The sequence below is a fragment of the Opisthocomus hoazin genome, chromosome 14 (assembly GCF_030867145.1).
Source record: "Opisthocomus hoazin isolate bOpiHoa1 chromosome 14, bOpiHoa1.hap1, whole genome shotgun sequence".
Lineage (NCBI taxonomy): Eukaryota > Metazoa > Chordata > Aves > Opisthocomiformes > Opisthocomidae > Opisthocomus > Opisthocomus hoazin.
The window spans coordinates 19,883,880-19,910,585 of NC_134427.1; the positions used below are offsets into that span (position 1 = coordinate 19,883,880).

Consider the following 26,706-nt stretch of genomic DNA (forward strand, 5'->3'; position numbering starts at 1 on the left):
CTCTACATATAATCACGGCGTGATATTAACCTTGGAAAGATGTCAGTGTTATGGGAAAGGAATCAGGAACAGAGGACTGAGAGTGCATAATTGGAAGCGGCATTTTTTCACAAAAGTAGCCACTGTGATGTCTGATCAAAAAAATAAATACATATTTGTCAAGCAAGGCTAGCCTGTGATTTCACAGACCTGATGGCAGGAAGGTTCTCTGCTGATACGGCAGCAGAGATTGAGCAAGACCTTCTACTTTGTAAGTACTGGAGTTGTAAGACACAAGCAAACAGTTTAATTTCTACAGCAGGAATTTGGAGATAGGATGTCAAAATTTTTAGGCTATTCCGTGACACAAAAGAGATTGGGAATGTGGGGGCAGGAGCTGACGGGCAGGGACACCAACATTTTTTGCCACAAGCTAATGGTAAGTAAGTTTAGCTGTAACATTAGGCTGCCCCTCAGCTGGTACACATCACAGTTTGGCTTTTCTTGAAAAAGCAGTTGGTAGTCTCAGTGGAGAAGCCTGATACTGGGTGGATTTAAAGCCTCGGTCTGCGTTCTTGCCTACAGAAATATTTCATCTGAAGGACCTTAGGGTATACTAGAAAGGTGATCTGAGAAGCTGGCGTGGTTGTTATGCTTGCCATGCCTAATCTGTGAGTAAACAGAGGGTCTCAATGATGTTTGCATGGTGCTGTGCAGTGCAGCGATAGCTCAGGTCCTGAAAGCAGTAGAGCTACGTTAACAGAGCACTCTGCTCAGGCTTAGTAGGTGAACAGCCTTTGAAAAACAGCTATACAGCTGCTTTGCCCAACGCTGTGCTGTGTAAACATGCCCTATAACCTCCAGGTCAAGCATAGCATAGGCAGTGGCAGGTATTTCTGCAGCGCCCTACATTGTACTGTGGGCAAATCTTTGGTTTCAGAAAATCTTAATTAATATGTTGTTATTAGATAAAAAAACACGATAGCTCCACTGTAAACTGCCCAGCATTCCTGAGTTGTTGTTATAATGGATGATTTGAGTCATCTTAAAACAAGGGTAGGGTTCTATTTGGTAGATTGCCTAAATGAATTCCCTGGCACCCCAGCTAGACTGCTTTTGGCACCTGAACTAACCCTATAAGACAGGTCTGAGTATTTTCATGATATATTTAGCCTGCAGGTCAGAGATACCCTATCCTTTTGACACCACTCTGATTCTATTAAACTACATTCCTTGTAACTAATAAATAAATAAATAATGAAACTTATATAATAAATAATAAAACATATAGAAAATATTCTAATTAACTTATGCTTGTTCATGCGAAGATTTTTCTAAGTTTTTTTTTGTTGAATTCTCTTACCTTGAATGACTTCCTGCACTCTGTCTTCAGTAGCTAGAACTGCTTTTTGTAAACTAATACAGCATTTTGGAAGTTCTCTAATCAGCCATCTACCATTCAAGTGCTCACGCAAGATCCCAGCTGCTAACTGATGTGCAATAGTTATGGCTAAATGAAGGTCTGTCTTGGAAATCTGTCTTAGTGATATGCAAGAGAAAGTATGCATAATGTTTCCCTCTCTTAGGATAATAATCCTACTGTGTTGAAAACTGTACCAGGCAAATTAATAGAAACTACTTAGAGTGGAGTAAGTTCACACAGTAGTAAATATTATATATTCAGGAAAGGTCAATTCAACTTTTGTCACAAATCTATTGAAATCTTTAAAGAAGTCATTGAGAATGTGAATGAGAAAAAAACTGTTGATACAGTCTACTTCTCTTTGTAAAAGCCAATTAAAAAATCCCACATGTCAAAGGCTCCTGTAGAAGTTCAACTGTCAGAGGTTAAGACAGAAGAAGAAGATCCTCACTTGGGTGAATAAGTGGTTAAAGGATAGAGGAAGAATCAACGATCAGTTTTCACAGAGGGTTGTAGCTGTAAGAGTAGGTAGCTCAGTGCTGTCTAGCCATCTGATTACTTACTCAGTTTTTTGAGCAGGTTTCACATATTTGTGAAAGACAAGGCCTTCCCTGAGATTTCAGTTTCTTGGACTGGGGGGAGTTAGACTAGAATTTGGAAAAGAAGTGCTACTCGAACTTTGCATCCTTAGATCTACAGAGAAAAACTGGCTCAAGCAGTTGCAGTAACAGTAATTAAAGTGTAATAAATGAGAGAACTTAATCATTTTTTTTACTTCATTTCTAATGTTTCATGTTTGTGAAACACATTAGTTCAGGCCAGTGTAATAGGAGATTCAAATTTTAGAGAGTCAAATTTTAGCCTTGCTCTAACTGTGCTTTAAGAACATACATAAACATGAATATAATTTTTAGTTGTGGGTTGAATCAGTGTACTAGACCACTTTTTCACAGAAACAGGATGAAGAATTGCAAGCACAAGAGGAGAATATCTTTTTTATTTGTACTGCTGTGGTAAGAGTCTCAATTAATAGTATATAGTATAATATCGAAATAATACAAATTGATAATACCTTTACTTGAGATCAAAAGAAAGGCGTAACATTTTTAAGGCCAACATTCAATTAAAAATAGCTGATACAGGTTTCTATTATGGTTTCCAAAACAAAAATGATAGTGATTACTTACTGATTGATTTGGAATCCCACTTCCACAGTAGGAGAAATTTTCACTAACTAAATTCCTAAATTTACTGCAGGGAGTTGAAAAAAAGACTCTGGTTTTATTTTAATATTCAGCTGCCTTAGGGCTTCAGAAAATGTATCAAAATAGAGGAGATAATCCATGGAGATACGGAAACTGGTAAGCAGCCAGCTCCAGTACGAACACCAGTGGGTACAATAAACAAATGATACAAGTAGTCAGGGGAAAGCCAGCTTGTGCTGGTGCTGTTGATAACTGTAAATGTAACAAATGTAACATGTAGGGGATGTTATCACTTCAGGTTGTCAGAAACAAGTCTTGGTTCTTTGTGAATAATTCCGACGGTTGCAAGACAAGGGACTCCTGAATAATCCCTTTAGGCGCCTGGGCCTTGGGAGAACAGGTATGCAAACTACAGAGATAAGGAGGCTGCAGGGTAATCTGAAGACCCCTGCCGAGAGACGCCAAACAAACATGTGCGATGGACATTACCATATATTAATGAATTCTCGGAAAAGGCATTACTATGATAAACATTTCTTGGAAACGTAATGAATATGTATGTTAACATAGCATAAATACCTAGTAACTGTGTCTCTTCGGTGCACACGTTTGGAGGAGAGATCCCCCGTGTGCCCGGCGCCGCAATAAAGAATACCTGCTTAATAGTCTGCTGACTATTGAGTCTTCAATTCCGGCTTTTCACGGCATCACTGTACAACTAGACTACAGAAGCATGACAGAAATGAAATTTTTAAAAAATCCAAGAAGCTGACTGGCTAACCAATGTATGTTCTCTCTCCTGTGTTCTCCAACATCTTTTCACAGTTCATTTACTCATTAATGTAAAAATAATGGGATATAGATGATGGTGCATGATTAAAATATTTGCATTCATACAATGCTGTTCTTTACTGAATGGCCTACTGAGGCTTTTGCTGTTTCAAAAGTCTGTTTAGGAAGCAAAACCATCCTGATTTAGATTTTTATTCTTTCCTAGATACTGTGGGCTGTACCTGCAATTGTGTGAATTGATCTAGTTCTGATTGTTTTTTAAGAATTTACTCTCCTTGGTATGAACACAGCACATCTTTGGGAGAGAAATCTAGATAGCTGGAAGCCTGCTGGAACAAAATCAGTAGTCAGTCCCCTGTGTGTTTTGGCATACCCTCTTCTGAAGCATCATATGGGATGTATCAATAGTAACACCGATGGACTGCAATTTAACAATTTTAGTCTTCTGTTTTGTATCTTTGTAATCACATTTTCTAACATTAAAAACTAGATAATTTTTGCAGGTCAATTTATTTGCGTGCCAGTCTACTCATTCATACTTAATATTCAGACTTCAAGTATTGGTTTTGCTTGTGTGATCTGAAAGCGACATTGAAATTGATCTGATCTGAAAAGAAAAAAAGCCTTTCTCCAACATTTGCTTAAGTATCTTTAAGTGCATTACTAAGCCAAATAGTTACGAATACGGCATTTCCTACTGTAGGACAATTTACAAGACAATCCAGGCAGTACTAATTTACAGCCAAAATACTACTTTACATTTTTTGAATATTTTACAGCAAAAATAAATCCTTCAACTGTATAAAATGTTACAAAAGGTGTTTTCGCTGATAAGCAAGCCAAGAGAAGCCCCCGAAGTGTGTGTTGCTGGATACTTGTGTGTTCCATCCAGTACCGCCGGCAGAGTGAGGCCACCCCCGGCAGCAGGGCACTGCTGAATTGGTATTCAGCTGTTATCATCCTAAAGCTAGATGTCTGCTCATTAAAAACGATTCAAATTCATTACTCTGCGGCCATTCTTTCCAAACTCCAGGCAGCTGTTCAGTGTGGCCGGGTGTCTGTGTGTGGGAGAGGTGCAGTCAGGAGGGGGAAGAGGGAGTTACCCAATTTCCCTTTAACTTCGGTGTTGTAAACAGAGCTTGGTTCTGCATACTGATTTCAGCAGGCAGCCAGTGTCAACGCTGACATTTTCAATCTCTTTTATGTCACATTAGCGGAAAGTGACCTGTTGTGTTTGTGGAAGCTCTGGAGTCCCGCGGGAGAGAAGGATCACTCAGTGCCGTGGCAGTCTGCCAAGCACAACTTGTTCTGAAACGCGGTGGTGCTGAGGAGTTGCATTATCAACTGAAACGTGGTGTCGGCTTAGCAGGAGATAGGTCTGACTGGTGGAGAGGTGAGTTGTTGTGACCGGCTTGTCCTCCGGGGTACATCACACTGCTGTGGCCTGGCTCTTCCCTCTTTCTTTTCTACTTACATGTTTGCTCGTCCTCTTCTTGGAGGTGGCCGCTACAGAGTTCAAAATTACGCCCTGTTCTAGCACTGTTCTGTATTCAGCATCTATTGTGCACACTGGGAATGGGGACCTTCGTTTATGAGTAGTTTCTTAAACTGCTAAATTGTTCAGCAGTCGTACGTTTTGTTCCAGTGATAACAAATGCTAAAAGTGCAAGATACTAACTTAAGTTTTATTTCTGGTATCCTATTTCTTTTGCCTGTTTTATGGAGGCCGAAGTACTGATACCATCTCATACACTAATAAGAATATGACAATAAATCCATCTAATCAATCAAGAATGATAAAGTAGTTTAGCCAGTAGGAAAGGGAAGTAGCTTAAATAAGTGTCTTGCAGGTGGAAAAGACATAATGTGTGCTAAGAATACAAATGCATTTGTATTGTTCCAAGAATTCCTGATTAACAAGAACAAACTGTGAGCAGACTAGGATTTACATCAGGAGGTCTTGAGTACTAATAGGAAAGGAGGTACTTCAACCCACAAAAAAAAAAGTGCTTACTACAGAAAGATGATATAAACCAAACTGTCAGGGAGATCAGAGTCATCTGATCTTTGTCCAAAGCTCCTCACATTTAGAACTTCTCATGGGCTTACTTTTATCTTCAGTCCTCGGATCTGTGACTCTACTTTGTAGACAAAAGCTGGACCGTGTATGCAGAACATAGGCTTTTATCACAGGGTGGGCAGTGAGACTCTGGCACCCAATACTTCACTGCTGCATGGGAACCACGGAAAATGGTGGCAATGTGGGGAAGTGTAAACCCTCTCTGTGTGATTGCACCGGGAGTCTGAGCTATACAGAGCTTGGCAGGCTTCACTGGCAGGAGCGGGCAGCATACCCTGCTTTCCCATCCCTGCTGGGGTGAGTTTGTGACTTACAAAGTCCCCTCATCATCCTCTGCAGGCTCTGGTGCTGCAGGACCAGGGCTCCACTGAGCTGAAGATGTAGAAGGGAAAGATGGGAGTTGTGGCAGAGGGCAGCGGCCAAGAGCCGAGTATGTGTTGATATGGTGTCTACATATAAAATACGTGAGTAAATACACTAGAATAAATTGGGTAAGGTAAGCAGATGGCTAAAAAATCTGGAGTTGAACAAATCTATATTAAAAGTCAGTATAAAATAAAAGGACTGAACATGTGGAGTAGACTTTCTGAGGAGACAGAATGAGTATTTGGGTGATATGCAAATAAATGTGGTTAATACACATTTATGCATAATATAACCTTCAGGACCCAGACAGAAGAGAAGAAAGGCCTAATCTGAAAAGAATGAGGCAGGTTAGTATGCCATTTTAAGGAAGAACTGATGGCCTCAGAATTGTTTGGAACAGTTTTTACAGATTTTGTTTGAATGCCTGAGTTAAAGCTTATGGAAATTCACATGAGCTTTTTCACTGACTGAGCTAAGCATCATATTTTACCGTTTGTTCACATTAGTGGCAAATACTAGATCATGAGCTGTAGGTTTCAGTTTAAAAAATACCTTTGCACTGTTCAATTATTTAATACTTTCTTAAATGAGGCAGTAAAAATGATGAGAAGCAGCTGGTAAGCTTTAAGCAATGTTAGCATATTTTTTGTACTGCAATTGCATACAGTGTCTGTCATTATTATCTGGATATGGGACATTCTCTGCTGGAGACATCTTTTTGAGGATCAAAATATCTTGTTAATATGAGGAATATTGTCAATGATAGAAAGAATATCAAAATAATAATTTTAAAGATTATCATAATTGTTGCATCATGATCTGAGTCCTAAATATTTACTCGTATCTGCACATTATGTTATAGAGACAGGTAATTTGCAGTGTTGGAAACTTCAAAAAATACTAAAGAAGAAAGATGATAATAGACATGTATAGAAAGAACTAAGCAGCAGAGCAACTGCAGCTGTCAAAGGCTGCAGGACTGCAAAATCTGTTATTTAAATTCAAGGACCTCAAGTGCAATAAGAAAACAAACATACAGAACACTGAAATACTAAAAATGTTGCACTTGATTATTTTTTACCTATTGTGCAGTTTTTAACAGGCCACATGAAGTCTGCAGAACCTGCAGCTCTAAAGACTGTTTTGTAAGGCACATTGTAAACGGGTTGGACTTTGATTTTTCAGCAGGCCTGTGTCTAGATATTACTTGTTAAAATCTCAGGCAAAGACATCGTATTCATCTGAGATTATAAGCGTATATTTATTTTGTAGCTTTTAAGTGTTGGCCTAAAGTGCCCTGCTGAAAATTGAAAGCAGTGAACACATCTTTTGCAAGTGCGTTGTGCCATTCTTATCAGAAATCTTATAACAACAATGCTGTTATTTTATATGTGTAAACACAATGGAAAATGCAATATTAATAAAGAACAATTTCGATTTAAAATTTTAAAGAATATGTTGTGAAGTGCAGTGTGGACTAAATGAGAATATAAATTATATGTCAGAATTAATTTTTATTTTCAAAATAGTGATTAAAATCAAACAATAAAGTGCAAAACTAAATCTAGCAATTACATAACCGTTGTGTTTACAAAAAGTGTGAGCTGACTCTGACGCAGTTTTAGTGAAGAATGGAATGTACAGACAACCTTGAATTCTTTACTTTCATTTAGTTTCATTTGGCAGTGTCGTTTTGTTCGTTAATTGTAGTCTTCTTAAATCATTGTTCTCTCAATCTTCCATAAAGTGTAACACACCCCACTTTGGGGTGTTGAGGGGATGACTGCATAGCTCAAACACACATACCCAGGGCTACGTGCACAGAATCCAAGCAGCCGAGGGGTTTCTGGAAAATGAAGTTGGAGCAAAAGGAGCACTTCATCAGGTCTGATTCCTCAGCCACACCCGGCGTGGAACTTTTCTTGAAGTCACGCACATTTTTATGAGATTTCTTGCCCTCATTTGCAGACTCCGGAGACCTAGAGAAACATCCAAACTTGCATGTGTTTGGATGAACTGAACCGTTTAATTTCTTAAGGTCTCAGACTAGAGGAGCAGATTATTTCTGAATTACGGGAAGCTTAGATCTAAAGTCAAATGCTTATATCACATTGAATTGTATCGTGTGTGGATAAAAAATGCCTGTTCTAGTGTCCTTAAAGCCAAATTCCCTCATGATCTAAGTCTTAAATTTTGATTGCCCTTGGAGAGTTATAAAGACACGCTGTTGGTAAACTAAGGGAAGTCTCCAGAAACACCCAGATGCACAGACTCCTCCAATATGTCCTTGCAGACTTTCGTGGTGATGATCAGCCATGTCTCTGCTGCCTGTTATTACAGATTCCACAAAGCAGCCTGCATTACCGCACCATCTTGCCAAAACCGCTTGCATTGTGCTGTGTACGGTCTGGCAGTTACTGAGGTGACATTTGGAAGCAATGTTGATATAATCCAGGAGTCTAGCCAAAGCCGATAGAAATCATTATATTTTCGTTTAAGCTTGAAACTGTTTTGTGTTTTAGTTTCCAACCTGTAAAATGGAAAAAATGCCACCTTTCTTCCAGATTTCCTTCTGTCTTTTTTAGATTGTATGTTTTCTTGGGCAGGTATATTTGTCAAATATTATCTAGTATATTAACTGCATAGTACCTGTGAAGATTTGAATTCCAATCTCAATTAGGTCTGCTACACTTTATGGTAATAAAAAAGATACTTTACTAGAGGTAAGCTGTAATGTATTTACAAGCTTTGTGTCTCTGATCTGTTCAGTCAAATACCAAGTTTCACCTCAAACTTGGAGAGCGGTTGTAACTGTTCTGTGTGATCACTACACTCACTGTGATGTGCTTATCAGCAATCTTCACTGCAGTCACGCATACTTCCTTTATTTTTTTAACTGTCTTTTTGATCTTTCTCCAGGCTTGCAGTTCTGTGACCGTTTCTGTTTTTATACCTAAGAGCAAAAGCTAAACAGGAGGAATATGATTAAGGATTTAGCATAAACCTATTAGATACTGTGTCATTAAAAGCAAAAAGCACTTCCCGTGAATCAGAACATCTATGCTATTAAAATGGATAAAAGTACAATAGAATTCTCAGATTTACTTAACATTTTTAAAAGAACAAAAATCCAGTGCTCTGTAGAGATAATGCCATGGGAACCAAAAAAAGGGGTATTTTATCTTGTTAATCAGAGATGTTACTATACAAATTCTTATATCTGATCTTCTTGGTACAAAACTGTATTATAAAGATTAGATGCTAAAAGCTTTGTTTAAATAACAATAGGGTCATCTTGCAAGCTGATACCCTCCCACCTCCCAGATGAAGAAGACAGACACTGAAGTGGAGCAAAACCGCTCTTACTCGCAAAAAAGGTAAATTTTCAAAATGGATTAAGTGTATAAGACCTCATCAGCATCATGTTCCCCCAGCTTCCTGCCACTGATACTGTGATCTTTCGTGGCATTACTCCAGTTCCATTGGGAATCACCTCTGGTGAGATCTTGAGCTATTAACTGCACTGTGCTGGCTTTGTGCTGATATTAATTAACTAAATCCAAATATTTTCAGCTTGCCAATATAATGAAGTTTAATTCATTACTGATACAGTGAAGGCAGCAGTCTTCTTATATATGTACAGCTTCATAGCTAGGCTTGTTTATGTTGTAAATTAGTAATTAAACTTAGTTGAGTTTCTGAATGATCAACCCTTCAAAGTTCAGCCTCTAACTACCTATAGTTGCTCTTAATTTGGAATGTTGGCATGTAAATTTAGACATGCCTCTCACCATTCCTTTCTAAAAATACATTGCTGTAAATCACTTTACCAGTCTGTCAAATGAATACTTACCTTTTTTCAGCCTAAGCATAATTTGGGAAGCTTAACTAACACTCCACAGTGTGGTACAACAGGTTTTTATTAGAGGTAAAAGCTCAAATAAAGAGTTAAGGATGAAACTCTGAGTGATTAAAAAAGCACCTTCACGTGGAAAGGACTGTAAATAAAGTGAGGGCATAAATGAACTTACTTTCATTCAGGTCTTCTTGCTGCAAGGGGCCTCGAGCATATCACATGCTTTTTCACTTTTAGAGGCCTTCTACGTAATACAAATTAAAACCAGGGCATGCCTTTTCTTAGAACCTCCGCCAGGCATTTTATTTTCATAGCTGTCAACTTTAAAATTGTGCTTTCCTCTTGCTGATGTTTTGATGGAGGTGGAAGAAAAGAGTGTGCGAGTGAACTCCGATTACTTGCAGGAAAAGCATTAGTCATTTGGACCGTTTTCTTTCTGTCCTGCAGGTTCCTGGCTGACCCTTTTACATGGAGGTGGGGGTGGGGAACAACATCAGTCTAGACAGAAGAGTCCGACAACTAGTTGTCCACTCGGGTTTCAGATTAGACATGAATAGCATTCAGCTTCTCACAGATGTTTGGCAGCCACTGTGCTTTCGGTCTGATTGCAAGCAGGATTTCTTCTGCCTGAAGAATGCAGTGACCAATAGACATACATAGACTCATAGAATAATGATTCCATCTGCTGTGGTTTAGATTTATCAACCAGAAAACTACAAGTTTTTAAAAGTGAGATCACTAGGCTTATAGTCTTAGTAAATATATTAAATTATTCAAACCTGGCAGATCTTGTTTTAAAGTTTGGGGGCTTGAATGTTTGTCTTATGTAGAATGACATTTGTCAGTAGATTTGGTCCAGGGATTAAATCAGTCGTTTAAAGTCAGGCTGTATCTGTAAAGGCTCTGCAAGGATTAGGAAAAACATAGAGTTAAAAACTATATGTATGCCCAGCCTACAAATAAAGGAATTGTTCAGTTTTCCATATATTACCTAATTTCAAAGATGGTAATCTAAAACCTGAGGCATTAAATACAACACTCTTGATTTCTCTTCGGACACTCAGAGCTTTACAGTTGCCAGTTACCATGTCAAATGAACAAAATGTTGTAGCTCAAGTTCAAAAGCACATCTCTTTTTTTCCCCTGTATCAAAGAAGAATCTAACTTAACAGCTAGGTGTTGAAAGGCTTTGATCTCATCTGAACACAGACAAAGGTGCAGGCTATCTCCATCTTCTCCCAAATTACAAGCCAAAAATAAATTCACTTAATGTTCACTGAAGCGAAAAAAAGGAGAAATAACACAGGTTGAACATCTTTTACTGAGTGTCTGAATATCATAGAATTTCCACAGAAGATGATGCAAGAATGATGACAGCAAAAGCAGTCCAGTGGCAAACAGGATAGTATATAAAGAAAATCTTACAGATTAAGCCTGGGATAGGGAAGTTTTACTCCATATGTAACTACAAGCTGATACTCTTCCATTGCTCAGCGTCCCAATAGCTCATTATAGTGGTTTATTTAGTTTATACTTCAAAATATACAATGAGAAAATTATGAGAAGCATATTGCTTCCTGTAAAGTTATCCCAAATGGGAAAGAACCCAACCATCCAAACCCCACTGTGGCCCTTAACAGGGATTCTGTGCTAAGAACTGTATTGGGCAATACAAACAGAAACAGTGCGCTTTAAAAAGGAAACAGAAAATGTAGGCTGAATGGCAGGAAGAACTTTGTGACAGAGAGACCTATTAGATTGTGAAATAGTCCCTGAGAATAACTGCTGGAAACAAAATCACTTGGAACATTCAGGAACTGATGAACAAAGTCTACTGGAAATACAAGGAAGGGGAGCATCATGCCTCTGCAGAGCAAAGAAATGCTTCTTTAATTATTGGGGACTATCGTTTATTACTTTGTACAGGTGATATCTCAGTATGTATAGCTGAAGTTTCTAGGTACTGTCACAATTCAAATAACACTAAAACAATTGGAAATGAAAACTAGTACAAGATACTCAAAGAAACTCATCAATGTGTTGTTCACAGTCAGGGTACATTCAGGATAAGAGCAGGTTAGTAAGGCATAAAACCAAGTAAATGTCTTAGCCTCACTTTTCTCTGTCCATCTTTGTTTGAAAATGTTTGCATTGTAACGGAAAAGAGGAGAGACTGGTTTAAAGAAGGACGGGGATTGTGTTACTTTGACTGACTTTTACAAACTTTAGACAACATTCTGAAAGGATAGAAATGCAAGAGGAGGACGTGGGTGAGTGGATACAAAGGACTGATTGGAATAACACTTCAAAGAAAATCCCAGCACTTATAAAATCAATTTTCCATGCTTACATACTATAATTACCTAGCTGTGATTTGTCAACAAAGCAGCAAAAACCTGTCCGCTGACCTAATTTTATGGGAACACCACTCAAAATACACGTTTGGAATGGCAAGTGCTTAAAGAATTATTCAAACAACAGACTAAGAATTATTCTGCTAGAAATGTGTAATTTTCTTGCATAATTTTCAATTATTTAAGTCAAGGAAAACCACAGCCTCCACAGGTTTTCAAGCTGCATACAGATGGAAATAGTTAAATAAGCAGTTTCTGATGTGTACAGTTGTTCCATTTTCCAACTTTTACATTTATGCTTCTGAGGCTGAGAATGCCATACATTCCTAGCCAACATGTGGCTGGAAAGGCAACATGTCCACTTCATCTGGAGTTGTGTGGGCCTTCTGTAGCTTTCAGCTCTAAGCAGGACTTCCAGAAATGAGAAGAATGGTGCCAGAATACAAAGAATATGTTTATTTATCTATATCTATAGTTAGTTAATTTTGGAGCATATTTATCTGTCTCCATAGTTAGTTAGTTTTGGAGCAGAACTAAATTATCAAGAAGTTTCTGGCAAAGAGAGGCAATAGGTACAAGGTCATCTAGGAGTCCATTCACAATTTTAGATGCTATTTGAGATAAGGCATATCGTAACTTACATTAAAAAATAACAGGAGGAACGAGGTTGTAATTCGAAGAAAGAAAATCTCAGGTTCAGAGAATCTAATAGTTTGTAATTTGAAGAAAGAAAATCCCAGGTTCAGAGAATCTAATAAACTAGCTTTTGAGCTAAGTTTCTTCAGTTTCATGACTTTTGTCAGGGGTGTGATCCCATTACCCTACAGTACAGTACCCTGTTAAAATGCTGGCTAACTTCATAAAAGCAGAGGCAATCTAATGGGTTTGATTTAGTGTTTGATTTAATGTTTAATTAAATGAATGTGGCAGAATATATACATTAAGGAGTGGTATAGAGTTAGCTTTCTAAATCTGTATTTTTGAAAGTATATGAATTTGCATTTATCCAGCTGTGATCCGCATTATTCTTCTGCCACTGAGTTCACACATCTATGACTCGTCTGAGGCCCGTCTCTGATGCCTAATAGCAGTGTCTTTCAAAAAACACGGGTGTTCACTGATAGGTGAGCAGATGCTCTGTGGAGCTGGAGGGAGCAGAGGGTGCTGCATCAGCCCTGGCAGAAGCGCTGACTGTTGGATTGCCCGTGCTTTTAGAATTGGTGTCAAAATAACATCCTGTGAAGTGGCAACACAGAGGAGCAAAACAAAAATTAAAAAATGGCTCCTAATCCTGTAAGATCAAGAGTCAGTTTCAAACATATGGCGATGTTAATTCATCTTCTATAATTACATAGTTACTGTATGTTATATTGAAGTTGCCAAGTATAAAAGCAAGGGCAAAGAACTGCCTAGGTAAAATTTTCCTGTAAAGTCTGAACAGCAAGAAATATACAGCTTCAGGCATGGAAGTATGATTCTTTCTTTAAAGAATGTCATTCCAGTTCTAACAGAGAATTACAAGCTATCTATAAATATCAGATCATAATAATTATCATAATAATCAGTATAGACAGACATTGATATTTCTTCTATAAATTTGTAAAATTTCCAAAGAGAGGCTCTGAATCTCTAGAAAATTATGTAGTTGTTTTAGAGAAGTAATATTCATATAGAACATTTTTCTGTTTCTCCAGAACCTGTGTTTTTTTAGTCTATGCCACATTTTTTAAGCCTTTTTTGCAAAGGTCCAACTGTTGCTGCTATCCACAAGTGAAGCAAATATTTCATTCTGTTCTTTTTCGGTATTATTCCGTAACGGACCGATTTGGGGAAATCTTTCGGTCCCATATAGACCTCTTCCTTTGTAGAAAAAATTTCATTAGATTATTATTACTGGTTCTTACTGAACTTTCTCCAGTCTGAAAAATGAAGGTAGATAGGTCACAGAGCTTTCTTAAGGCCATTGATTGATCCAGGCAGGATTGGAAATATGAAATTCCTGGCTTTTGCTACTGTACCCACACCACTAGACCACATATTTTTATGTCATGGAAAAGTAAACCAAATTACTTTGCAAGATTTGTTGATGTGTTGTTTCTCTTGCCCTGTTTGCATTGCTTTTTTGCTGTGGCAAGGTACAAGATTCAGATTTCAGAGTTAAAACTCAGCTTTTAATGAATCTGAAAACTAAAATCTTTTGAAGAATAATGTTTTTAATACCCCCAATATTCAGATTACTGCCAGATCAATCAGCATTTCAGCATAGGATGATACTGTTTTCTTCTGGCAGTAAGTAGCCCACATTATGACTTCACCTCTTAAATTTCCTCAGGAGGTTGGTTTTCACTAGAAGTGCAGTTTTTCCAAGCCATATTCGACTTAACCATATCATAATTTAGGAATTTAATTTGTTCCATATTCTTGCAACTGCTGCTCTCAGCAGTTGAGTGGATGGCAGTATTTTTTTGAAGCCTGGGAGCATAGTTTGTTTGCTTAGACTTTTATAGAATTTAAGAAATTAAAAAAAACCCAAATAATGAATCCACTTCTATATAAGTACTTACATGTGTGTGTGCATGTATGTAAGTACCTATATATATGTGTATTTTTTCTTCAAAAGTAACCTCTTTAATTTTTTATAATGTATTTGTATTATCATGCAGATACAGCCATTGCATGAAAAAAATTTCTTGTGTTATATGACATAGGCATAGGCAGGCTGTTCCACCCTTCCTGTAATAGTTTTCTGGGCAGGATGTTTGTCACAGGTTTTCTGAGACAATCGTAGCTATGCCCAGAGCTCTGCAGTATCTCAGCGCTTGTCGGAGCCGAGATGGTGAGTAACTACAAAGGGTATCACGGTAGTTCTAGTACAGCCTCATAAGGAAAGCATCTGAAGTGCTCTGCATGCACTGTGCTTTGATACAAATGTAGCTAAGAAAGAATTCAGAGGACGGGTGGAGGTGGACACGAAGACAGGTGAAGTCACTGGGGAGAGGCAAAGAGGAGCAGAGGACTGGAAAATGGTAAGAACAAGGAGCCTGGAGACCAGAATACAAAAATTTAAGAGAACTTAGAGGAGAAAGGGGGGAATGTACCGACAGGAATGTAGGAGGGGCTGGGCAGGGACCTTGGGGTTATTCTATCCGGAGGAAGATGTGTAGTAAGCTGCACGAAGTAGCTGCCAGGTTGGGCACATGTCTCGGGGTGGGCAGACAGCACCAACTAATGGCTCCACTGATGCTGCTGCAGCTGAAGCAGAGAGATCCGAAGGAGCAGGGCAGTGGAAAAGCCCCGTTTTATCACCCTTGCGTTCCAGGCTGATGAACTTTGATGCAATAAGGGACTGTGTCATGTCCATGTGAAGAGAGATCACTCCTCAGTGAAATATATCCTTTTCCGGAGAGCAAACATGACACTCAGATTGCATTAAGTGCTGCAGAAGGTGTTTTTGGCAAAGAAATGAGAATGCTACACGAGACTGAGGCAAATTAGATTAGAAGACTGTCTCACAAATTCAGTATGGCTCAAACTGACTCCAGAAAGCTATGGGAACTTTATTTATATTAATTGGTGGGGGTCTTTTTTATTTAAAGCAATATATGGCAGTTCAGGACTGATTCTTTGGTTTAGGTCCAGGAGGATGTGATATTGTTTATCACGTGAAAACAGCTGCTGCCTTTCTGCTTGTGTTCAGGAAACAGATAACTTTAATGATTCACGCCTCTTCACATTTATACACAAGAGCTGTGTCAAGCTCCTTGTAGCTGCTGCGCTCTCTCACATGTTGGGCTGAAGGCCAATATGGGATGCAAGAGCATGCATGATAAATACTGAAGATTCTGTGAAGTCCAAAATTCGTCTTCCTGCTGTGGGGATGAAGTGGGAAGGGAAAGAGCTTTCCCATTGTGCCACAGAAGTGCAGAATCACTTTTGGTTGCAGCCCTAGAAATTCTCTTTCACAGGAGAGGTACAGTGCAGGATTAAATGAGGTCATGCTTTCATCTCCCTCACACCTACTTCACTCTGGTGTGCAACAAACTGATAAGAACAGAGCTCTGTATCAGAAGTGTGTAATGGGGAAGAGGATGGAAGAGTGGAATAATAAGGGAGAGGCAGGAGGAGAGTTTAGGACCCTTGGCACCTCCCTCATGAAGGGAGTTCACAGTAGTTTGCAGTCAGGCAGTCTTCTGAGAAGAGATTTGCCTCTTGGCACTCTTGCAATTGTCCCTATAGCAGGAGATTGCTGGAGGTGCAACAGCGGAGGATTTGAGGAGCTCAAATGCAAACCTGTCTCTCGGTTTGATTTCCTGTTGCTTACGTGAATCTCCCAGAGACATTTTATGAATGAAGCTAGCCGCCTCCCACTTGTTGCTTCTACACAGGACAGGAAAGCAAATGTATTACTTTCCAAGGCGGGGATGGCAGAAGTCCAAACATATCTAACAGAGGAAGGAAGCAATCTTATCAGCCTTTCTGGCCCATTGCTAAAACCATAGAAGGAAATAATTCAGCTTTAAATGAGGAAAAGGAAGTCTTAGATACAATTTAGAAGTTGCCTTGGGAATTTTCATATCACATCAATGAAAAGTCACATACAATTAACCAAGCATTCCAGCCTGCATGAAGTGCTTTATTTGTGATATCAAAGCAGAACTATTTACAGTTTTTGACAAGCTTCTCCACAGTGAATCAGGTGATATTTTTCTGGCCTGTCTGCTTGGTCATATGCCTTTTATCTAAGCTCTTCTTTATGGAAAAAAAACCTGCAGCAACCATCCTGAAACATGTTTTTTTGCTCCATTCATGCCACAGAATCTAATTTTTAGTCACCATTACACATGGTGTATTTCGGCATGCGGGTCTTATTTTTAATTTGAAAATCTAATTATTTGTACTCAAAGCAAATAATAAACACGGTCACTTGGGTTTTTGTACCTAAACTGATATCTCTACTAGCACTGTGTCATGCCATGTAAAAATACTAGTTCAAGGTAGCGCTAGCTCATGAATCTCTGCAGTATACCTTATTTTACAAAATAGGCATATCCAGTGCCTCATGTTTTTTTCTAGCAAAGTAATCTATCACACTGTGATTGCTGTGATAATGGAAAACAAACATAATCCCAGTTTAATTAGTTGGGTTTAGAACTATTGCGAGTAGCTCAGAAAAGTCAGGGAAAAAAGGGACTCTGACATTGTTTGTTTAGGTCTATAGTCTGCAATAATTTGAGGCAGAGTAAGTTAATTTCAGACTAAAGCTTGAGATAAAGAACAAAATACAAATTCAGTCGAAACCAAAACATCACAGTATTTCAATTATATGGGTAGTTTGGGTTATAGCATGGGTTGTTTAATAAACAAATATTATTCTTTAGATGCTAAGATCCTGGTTAATGCTGAATACCTGTATCATCCTGCTAAAGTAACTATAATTCAGGGTGTCCAGTATTTAGACGTATTTTACAGTAGTCGTATAAGAATAAAATTAACCTAAAATAAAACAGAAGGCTCCACAAAGGCAGGACTTTCAATATATGGGTTGTATTTTTGTAATGAAATTCTTATGTTTGAACTTAGATAAGAAACTTCAAAGTTTGAGCAAGCCCTTGTCGATGCAGTGTGTTCCCTTCTGGCTGCTGACACAAACAAGCAAATTGAGTATGCAGATAATGCTGGGTTATATAAATTAAGTGTGAGTCTATGCATGCTTAAAATACACAGCAAGGAATAGTCAACAACACTATACTAATTTGAGTGTATCTTGAGAGTAAAACACATGTTTATTGACTCTCTGTGAAAGCCAGAAGCATATTCTTGCCAAACTCTTTCACTTGTGGACTTGATCATCTAGCAAACATTGCTCTGTTATTCCAGAAGATCTGATATTTTAAATTTCTGTTTGAATGTATTTGGTCTCATCATTCCATTTTCAGTCTTGTAATAGGTGACAACTGCAGTTACCATTGTGGGCAGGAGGTTTGAAGCGTAAATTTCTTTTTAGGAATTTAAATGTTTTTCTCTGAAAAAATGAGCAGATTGTCTACATGTACCTAGTAGTAAGTACATGGGATAGAGACCTGTATGCAATTCCTTCCCTCCTGGAATTAATACTGTGATGGGCACCTGAAAAATGGCCCAGATAGCAGAAAATGTGCTGCTTTCCTACTGATGTATTTTTCTGTTCTAATCAGGCTAAAATAGAATTCTGGCTGTTCTACCTACTTCATTGTTTACTTATTTGAAAGCTTCTTGTTTTGTTATCATGGACCCACTGTGTGGTTGTCAAGCCTGATTTATCAGAGCCCTGTTCACTGTGACCTTTAAAGTACAGCATGTTACTGTAGCAAAGTCAGTTTTCCAGTAACAGAGAAATTAATCAGTTGACATAGCCATGGCCTTTTACAGCTTGCAGAATTTATGGGGTCACAAGCTCTCTGTAGTGCTAGGCTGCAGGTCAGGAATACATGAGCTAAGTCAAATCTCAAAATGTCTCTCGTCTGTCCTGCTCCTACCTGTTACAATGTGAACGACGCTTTATATACAGCAGAGCTAGAAGTATATTGTTGAGCATCCACCAAAACAAAAAGAAAACCTTTAAGTTCTTACAGAATCAGCTGAACAGTTGTTTTCCATCTGTCAAAATGTGATAGTCCTGGTTGCTGGTCATTTTTCAGGTAAAAGAGGTAGAAACCAAAATATTCAATCATCCCATGCAGTCTCCAGTGTAGTCAAAACAAGCTCTACCAGAATGACAAATGCCACAGACCTTTGTCCAGTCAAGTGATTCCTTCTGCTCTGACAAGCTGCTGCAACGTATAACTTTTTTTTTTTTTTAGATGCTCAGACTGCCTCCCACTTTTGGTTGTCTGTAATTTAGGGCAGGACTCTAAAATAGAAAGGGGACACATCTGGGCAGTCTCCAAACAAGCTCAAATACATAACAGATGTAGTATAGAAAAGATCTTTGAGTTGTTTATAGGTGTAACATTTTGTCGTGTACATACATGTGTGTATATATGTCCTGATTGATTATTCAGCTTAAATGCTGAACAAGCTATGCCTTTAAATAGAAGGGATTTTTCAAAATACTTTTTTTTCAACCAAAACACAACACAAATTACACACTGAATTTCTGACAATATGTTTTACCCTAGACTGAAAAAAAGGGATGAACTATATAACGTGGAATTCCTGGTCACACTAATTCGGTTCACAGGAGCATGTAGTTGCTTTCCAAATACGTCTCCATACCAGAGAGTGATAAACAAATGGTAGAGAGCGCAAGACCTCTGTGTTAGTGCGGTTGCCTGAAACCCTCAGAAATCAGTGGATTGGAAGCTATTAAAATACAGCTTCTTTGTGTTATTTTTGGATTCTGGATCATTCCTTAAAATTAGATGACTTGTTTCACTTGTAACTAATACTGGTGGACATCTGGAGTAATTTCATTGACAGTTACTCAGGGATAGGTTAGAAGAGACCCATTCTATGCATGCTAATATCTTTATCTCCTGGAAATACTTAGCATCCCAAACGCTTATCCAAAAGCGTAGCAGCCCCTCATTTGAGTTTGTTTAATTCCTCTGTGCACAGCCTGTTCCAGCTGTGATGTTTTTTCAGCCTCAATAGAAAAAGGTAATTCGGACAGGTGTAGCACAGGTTTTAGTCTTCAATTAGGTCAAATTACAATTAAATCTGACAGTAAGAAATAGGTTAATTGCTTTAGACTCAATTTAACAAGATTTAGCCCTTGTATAAAAACACTTCTCTTATAGAAAAAAATAGCTTTTTTTATCTAGGTGAAGGAGGAGGGAAACTTTATTTTTAATATCACAATAAGAAAACTTTTATTTTTAATCTCTATAAGGAGACATTCAAATATTCAGATATTAAATAGTCAATATAAACCCTATGTCAAACCTGGCAAGGTATAATGTTTTACAGCTGACAGAAGACTTCTTTCTGAGCCATTCGTAGGAGCAGCTCAGGTAACCTATGGAAGAGACAACAGTCTTTTGCATGCTTTCAAAGACTGCAATTTTGAAAAAATCGCATTTATTTCACATTTTGCTTGAACTCACACAGTCTCACAAATGTTCTAGTCATTAGTAAGGACCAAGGACTGACCCGCTGTCTGCTTCTCTGCACTTCTTGTCTGATTGGGGAATGAGAAGAAGGAACATGGCAGATAGTTCTTGCTCTCTCATGAATGTGGCTAAGCCAGTGTAGGTCTCATTGTACCACAGCGTTACTCCCCAGTAGTTCATGCTTTATGCAATATGATTTTCATCAGGACTTTGGCTCTTGGTAATCAAGTATGCCCAATAACACACCCCAAATCTTGTTACATAGGCAGTTTAATCTTTCATATAATTGCTGAAGTGACTTAAACTGTGGGGGGAAAAAAAAAAGGTCTTAATAAGCCTGATAATTTCCTGTTGGACTTCACTGTACCATTAACTATCTCAGTTGTTTATAAAGCCTGCTTGACTTGTTGGTTTTATTGGAGACGAACCTATGCAGACTTCATGTGCTGCTAACTGAAATAAAAGGAATAGTAAAAATGCAAACATTTAATATGTCTTCTTGTGGACTTGCACATAAGACGTTTTATAGTAGGTGTTTCCCAGTTTATTGCTTCCCTACAATCAGTGCTGGAATAGCTCTGCCAAAACATTGACGGGAGATACGTTGTAAAGTATTTGCAGCTTCAAGAGCTAAAGGGAGGGTCGTGTTCTTCTGATTGATTATATATCCATTACACAGGAGAATGTGGCTCTCCTCTCTGAAAAAGCTAAAGCTTTGTTTCCCATCCAAGACTACATCTAGGTACCAGAAAACGTTTGTAATAATATATGAGATTAAGACCATATAAAAAAGGAAGAAGAATGAGAAAAGGTTGATGGGGGGAAGAAGAGGGTAGTTTGATTTCTCTGGCATGGAATTACATGTCTGGACTTTATCTAGCAAGCAGGTTTGACATTTATACTGTGTTTATCTCAGTGTGGCATCAGAGATCTGGATTTCTGTCTGTGTGACCATAGGAAAGTCACTTTGCTCCTCTGTGCCTCCATTTCCACCGTAACCTCTTATTTGTCTTCATTTAGAATTGAAGTTCTGTGGGGTTGGGTAGTGTGTTTGATTGTGCAACCCCTCAGGCATATATCTCAGACGCATCCTGATTAACTGATTACTGCTAATGAAATATTTTTATTTCCTCAGAAAGCTTTTAAGGACAGCAAAATATTGTTGAGGAAATGACAAATGCATTCTGTTTGTTTTTCATTAATTTACATATGCTATATGATTGACTTAAAAAAAATGCACTTCTGGTCAATCACATAGAATAGTCGAGCTCATGGCAGAAGTTGGTGAAGTGTTGTAGCCGGCTTTTTACAGCTTTGTGCAAGGAAGTGGAAAGAGGAAGGAACTGTGCAGAAGTTTGCTTCAAGAATACCAGGAATTTTAATAATTTCCTGTGTCAAGCCTGAGGGTCCTCCTCTACTATTCAGCAGTGACACTGTGTAAACAACAGTAGAGTAACCTCGAAAGACTAGTGAGCTCTCTAAGAATTAAATCCAAACTAGTATGCGACTTTTTTCAAACTATACTGGAGAAGCATACCAGAACCCTGTTCAAATTTTGGTGAAGAAAATGAAACCATGGTTCATATCAAAATCTGACTCATTTTAGCAGTGTGAGGTACTGAGAGCTGGGCTAGCAGTCTAGTGGTAATGCCACCACAAATTCACAAGGAGCCATTCAGTCTTTTGTTCTCCCGAGTAGCCAAGAATAAGGGAACCTTGCTACATGCAGTGTAAGGAACACGGAGAATTCCAGCACAGGAAATTATATGGAGAGGCCAATATGAAAGGGTCAGAAAAGCCTGTTTTTCCCAGGAATCCATGAAATAAAAAGTGAGAGAATAAATAAAAGGAGAACTTGCAAGCCTTTAACACAGATGGAGGATAAAAATCCTTTTTTCCAGAGCATGTTTCCTAGGGAATGGTAATAAGCTCTCTCTGTGGATAGCTTCCTCGGAGATGCTGGTGAATGGCCAGGGGACTTAGCTTGCAGTGGGAGTGTATAAGTAAGAAAACAGCTAGACAGTTTTTAATTTTAAAAATGTTAATTTTCATATTTTTAGAAGATTTAAGGTCTGGCTGGAAACATTATTTTTGTTACTGAAATTACTTGGCAATTCATATGGCTCTCTTGACTTCATATATGTATGTATTAGAACCAATAGCTGTTCAGTGATAGAATGCTCTGTAAAGGCTTTTTAAGTCAGAATTGTTTCATATTTGTTTCCAATTTGCATGGCAACAGGAAACTATCATGATCTATTTCTGTTTGCATGTGTATGCATATATGTGCATACAGGGATCTGAGAAATCCAATCACCCTGGAGGGATGCTGAGTATGTTCAGACTGCACAAGAGAGAGAAAGAGGCTGCCTGATAACTGGAGAAACCGTTTTATTCTGGGCAGGCAGGCAGGAAAGGGAGTGCAACATAAGCAAGACATTTCATTTGTGGTTGAATCCACAGATGAGCTATTGTAGAAAGTATTCTCCAAAACATGCTTACATGAGAGACGGGGCACGTGGTACTGATTAGATTTAGTACCAGCAGGGCAGTTTTATTACACAGAAACATTACAGTTTGAAAGCTGCAAACGTATTTTGGTGTCGGAAGGCTGTGCCTTTACTGTTACACTGCCTTAATGGGAATTAATGAAGCTTTGCACCTTCTCAGGAAGGGCTCAGCACCTTTTAGTTTTGACCAATGTTATAGTTGGAAAGATTCAAAGCTAGAGACAATGTTTTCTTTTAATACTCAAACATGCTGGAAAACAAAGGAGAAAGCATGCCTTGCATTCCACCGAAGTCAGTGGTTTCTGTCTCTTTTTGCACTTCAGATCACTTCCAGTCCACTTTGGCAGGAAAGGAAGAGCCTGTGTTTGAGCCTGCATTGTCTGCTTGCACACAGGGCTGTGACCTATCGGACAGGGATCGATGCAGCCCTTGTGCTACCATGCTGTTTCTGGTCTGTCTAGTCACCAGATGCCTTCTTGCCTATTAGTTGATAGATTAGCAATAAGAAAAAAGAGATTATAAAAAAGAAATGTACAGTCTTTTTTTTTTTTTTAATTTGGTCTTCTCCTGGCGTGCCACTGATTTGATTTACACTCATTTTATATAGAATATATCTAGAAGTTTAGTCAGTGGAACGTGTCGTTGGATTTATTCAGATACATTAGATCCATAAAAACACGAGAAGGAAAAAATCTGAGCATTCATTTATCTGAAAATGTCAGTAATTAAATACAAGCCTGGAAAACACAATGCCCAGAGGTTGTCCAGTATTGTTATTCTCAGAGAATCTTCTGAGCCTTGATATAACAACTGTTCTGGAAAATGTTGAGCACTGTTCTTTGTAATTATTTTTCTGCTAGAAACAGGTTTACACAGCAAATCAAAATTATTTTAGAATCAGTTTAATCAAATTAAGAAGGTTAAGAAATTAAATTTGTATATGTTGGATTTAACACAACATTTCAGCCTTTATTTGTCTGTTTTCTGCTTTTTACCTCCTCTCTTTTTTCTAGATTATAAATCAATGGAAGGCTAAATTTCCGGTCTAGACTTTGTTTCAGTGACTCTTTTTCCAAACCAGGGAGAATAGGAACAATAATAAAAATACAATAATAAAAAACACAGAAGACTCTCCACTAAGCATATAATTATTCCTCCAGTGTCAGTAATTCCTGATTGGATTCATGGTGATGAATGGAAGAATCCCTAACCGACTAACACTTTTTGATATAATTCCTCTTCCAGATGTCCCTTTATCCTTCGGCTTGTGAGAGTATTCTGCAAGATAGACAGTACCAAATCAGCATTTAATATATGACATTTTACTTGTTTTCTCATTGTTTGGGTTTACATATGGATTTAATTTGTTCATCTAACAAAAGTCAAGATAACATGAACACATATGATTTAGCAAATATGCAAGACTGTGTTATAAAAAAACCCTACGCTGCTTGCTAGAAGGAAGTGCCAGGGGCCCTCCCAACGTGAATTGTTAATTACTTTCCTCTTTAGCTGCCATAAAGAACTCATTAAATGCCAAATTATTTCCCTCAACAATGAGTAGCACTGGTTCCTCTTTGGTCTGTGTGCTTATTCGTTAAGAATTACAACTTCCTTAATTGATACATAGATTCAAAGGAAAAGGAAATCCAACAGTGAAGCTATTTTGGAGTCAGCTGTGGTCAAGGAAAACATAAAAAATATTCTTTAATGATGAAAACACAATTTAGTTTTCAGGCCCCAGAATCTAAAAAACAGCAGTATGAAACTTCCAAATGTCCTTACATTTGATTTTACTCTTCGGCTGAGGACATAGGAAATATCAGCCTGATGTGTCTGTTACTTCTTAAAATTCGAAATACTTTATAATGGGAGAGTCGAGTTATAGCTCTTCCTCCACTTGAATGAAAGCATTGCTTGAACAGCATTAGCACTTGTGTTTGTGAATGAGAAGTCTGAAAATACATTATTTGGGAAAGGTGGAGCAAAGATGGCATTACAGGAAGCATTTCAAAAGATACAATATAGTAGATGTATTTTGGGAAAGCACAGAAACTCAGAAGTCTGAGAAGTTAAACACGAAGAAAAATAAAGTAGAAGAGAAAAAATGAAAGAAAACAAAATAAAAGAGAAATAGTTTCATTAAAATATTTGCTGTCAAAGCATACACCTGGAATGTCTAAAGAAGAGCACATCCTGACAGTGTAACAGCTTAAACTCATTGAGGGTTTGCAGGTGCAAAGCCTGTGTACACTGAACGGGTCTGTCACACGTAGCGCTGACCTCTTCATGTTCCACAGAAGCCAAGAGGAATCGAAAGTTCTCAGTATGTTGCAAAATCAAACCCTTGAAAAGTCCAAGAGAAATAATACATGCTGGGAAAAAAATGAAATAGAAAAAAGAAACAGTCTTGATAGTAAAAAGATAGTGAGACACAGTACTGTGACAAAAAGTGATGTGGTGCTGCTCCTGAGCACAGCTGAAGGCAGCTGGAAGGTGGTGGGAGGACTTTGTCAAGGTTGTCTGTAGAGCAGGAGGAGCAAATGCCGTGAAAGGCCTTGTAACACAAAATATCTGCAATGTGAAAAGCTGGGCAAAGACAGACATAGCTCAGTGCCACACGAATAAGGTGAATAAAATACATACTGAGTCAATGGTAAGTTTTGTAACAGCTGGGCCGTGCTGGGATCGGATAACAGACTGTGGAGGTCACAGGATGGCTTTACACCCAACAGGCTCCGGCGGAAATCAGTGGCAACATTGTTAATAGCATGACATCACATCATGAACTTCGGCAATAACCCTGCCTGAGGTGCTCCTTGTTTGGGGTTTGTCAGGACTGACCCTCACCATGCTCTTTCACAACCCCAGACAGGAACTGCTAAATTGTAGTTACTGGTTTTAGCAGAACTTCTCTATATTGTACTGACAAATGTGCATTCGCTTCCTGTGCAGAAAAGTTTATTAAGGGGCAAAATAACAAACCGTGTGATTGTCAACATCATCATTTCATATTCGCCATGGCTCTGGCCACACCTCTGTTTTCTCTAGTCACACCAATTTTCTGGGTGTTGCTTTTGGGAAGTACAAAGACTGAATGCTCTGCCTGCACAATAACAGAGTGCTCAGGCCACTGTTACTGTTTTGATTCATGTTGCATTGCTTTTGTAAGTACAGTCAGTAACTTCCGATCTATTTTCTCACAGAACGTACAGCACAACCTGAGCCTGATTTTCGGGAGCCTGCATTGCTAGTAGACAATAGCATATGGTAGATTCATCTGACATGTTGTTATATTTTCCTATACTAACCTTTCTGGGGAGGGAAAAATAAATAACTGTTTGACACACACACAAGGAATGTTGGTCTGCAACCCAGGTCAATGTAAGCCTAGAAAATTCCTCTTGGTTTTATTGCTGGCATTCTCATGAACAGCGTTCTGTGCCTGTTATCTGGTCAGATGAATACTTTTTCTGTTATTTCAAGACATTCCAGTACATTAAGCTTAAAGTTGTCATTGATGTGTATGCAGTTTATAAAATAACGTTACCATTACCTCACCATTTCACTTTGCAAGAAGATATCCTCCCTCCTAGCGTTCTGCAGTACACAGTGTGATGTACTCCTCCCAGTGATTTTCCCTCAGTAAAATCTATGACTGTGGTTTTCTTAGTAATTGAATTACTATGCTGAAACAGTTGCTGATTTCTTCACATTTCTGCTGAGGATCAGTGTGAAAGGTTATTTGGTTAGGTGCTCTCTGACTTAGAGCAACGGAATCTGTACACAGTAGTTCGCTATCTACTTCATTTCAAAAGCACCCAAAACCCCCATTGCTCTCTTAACAGTCTGGGCCTCTGTAGCAAAATTTTGTCCCAAAACTGGTGATCTCAGCAGCTGGACTCCATACTAGCAACCACTGCCAAGGGCTGGAGTGTAGGAGCTGCTTCTTGCTGATGTTGAGAAGACGGTGTTGCTTGTTGCTGCTGCTCCCCCTGTTCCTACTTTCTTGCTTTCCATCTGTTCCAGCAGTGGACCGTGTGGCTCTTAA

At 38.4% G+C, this 26,706-nt stretch overlaps 1 protein-coding gene across 2 annotated transcripts in view; it reads left to right on the forward strand.

Annotated features, from left to right (window-relative positions):
- Positions 1 to 26,706, forward strand: part of NXT2 (nuclear transport factor 2 like export factor 2) — a 74,689-nt gene that overhangs the window by 22,023 nt on the left and 25,960 nt on the right. Inside the window, exon 1 of one of the 2 annotated variants that reach the window (XM_075435546.1) lies at positions 14,867 to 14,891. The exons of the other annotated variant lie outside the window; for it this stretch is intronic. Coding sequence (XP_075291661.1) covers positions 14,889 to 14,891 — 3 coding nt within the window. The 5' untranslated portion in view covers positions 14,867 to 14,888. Of the gene's footprint in view, positions 1 to 14,866; positions 14,892 to 26,706 lie in introns of those variants that run through there. 2 annotated transcript variants of the gene reach the window in all.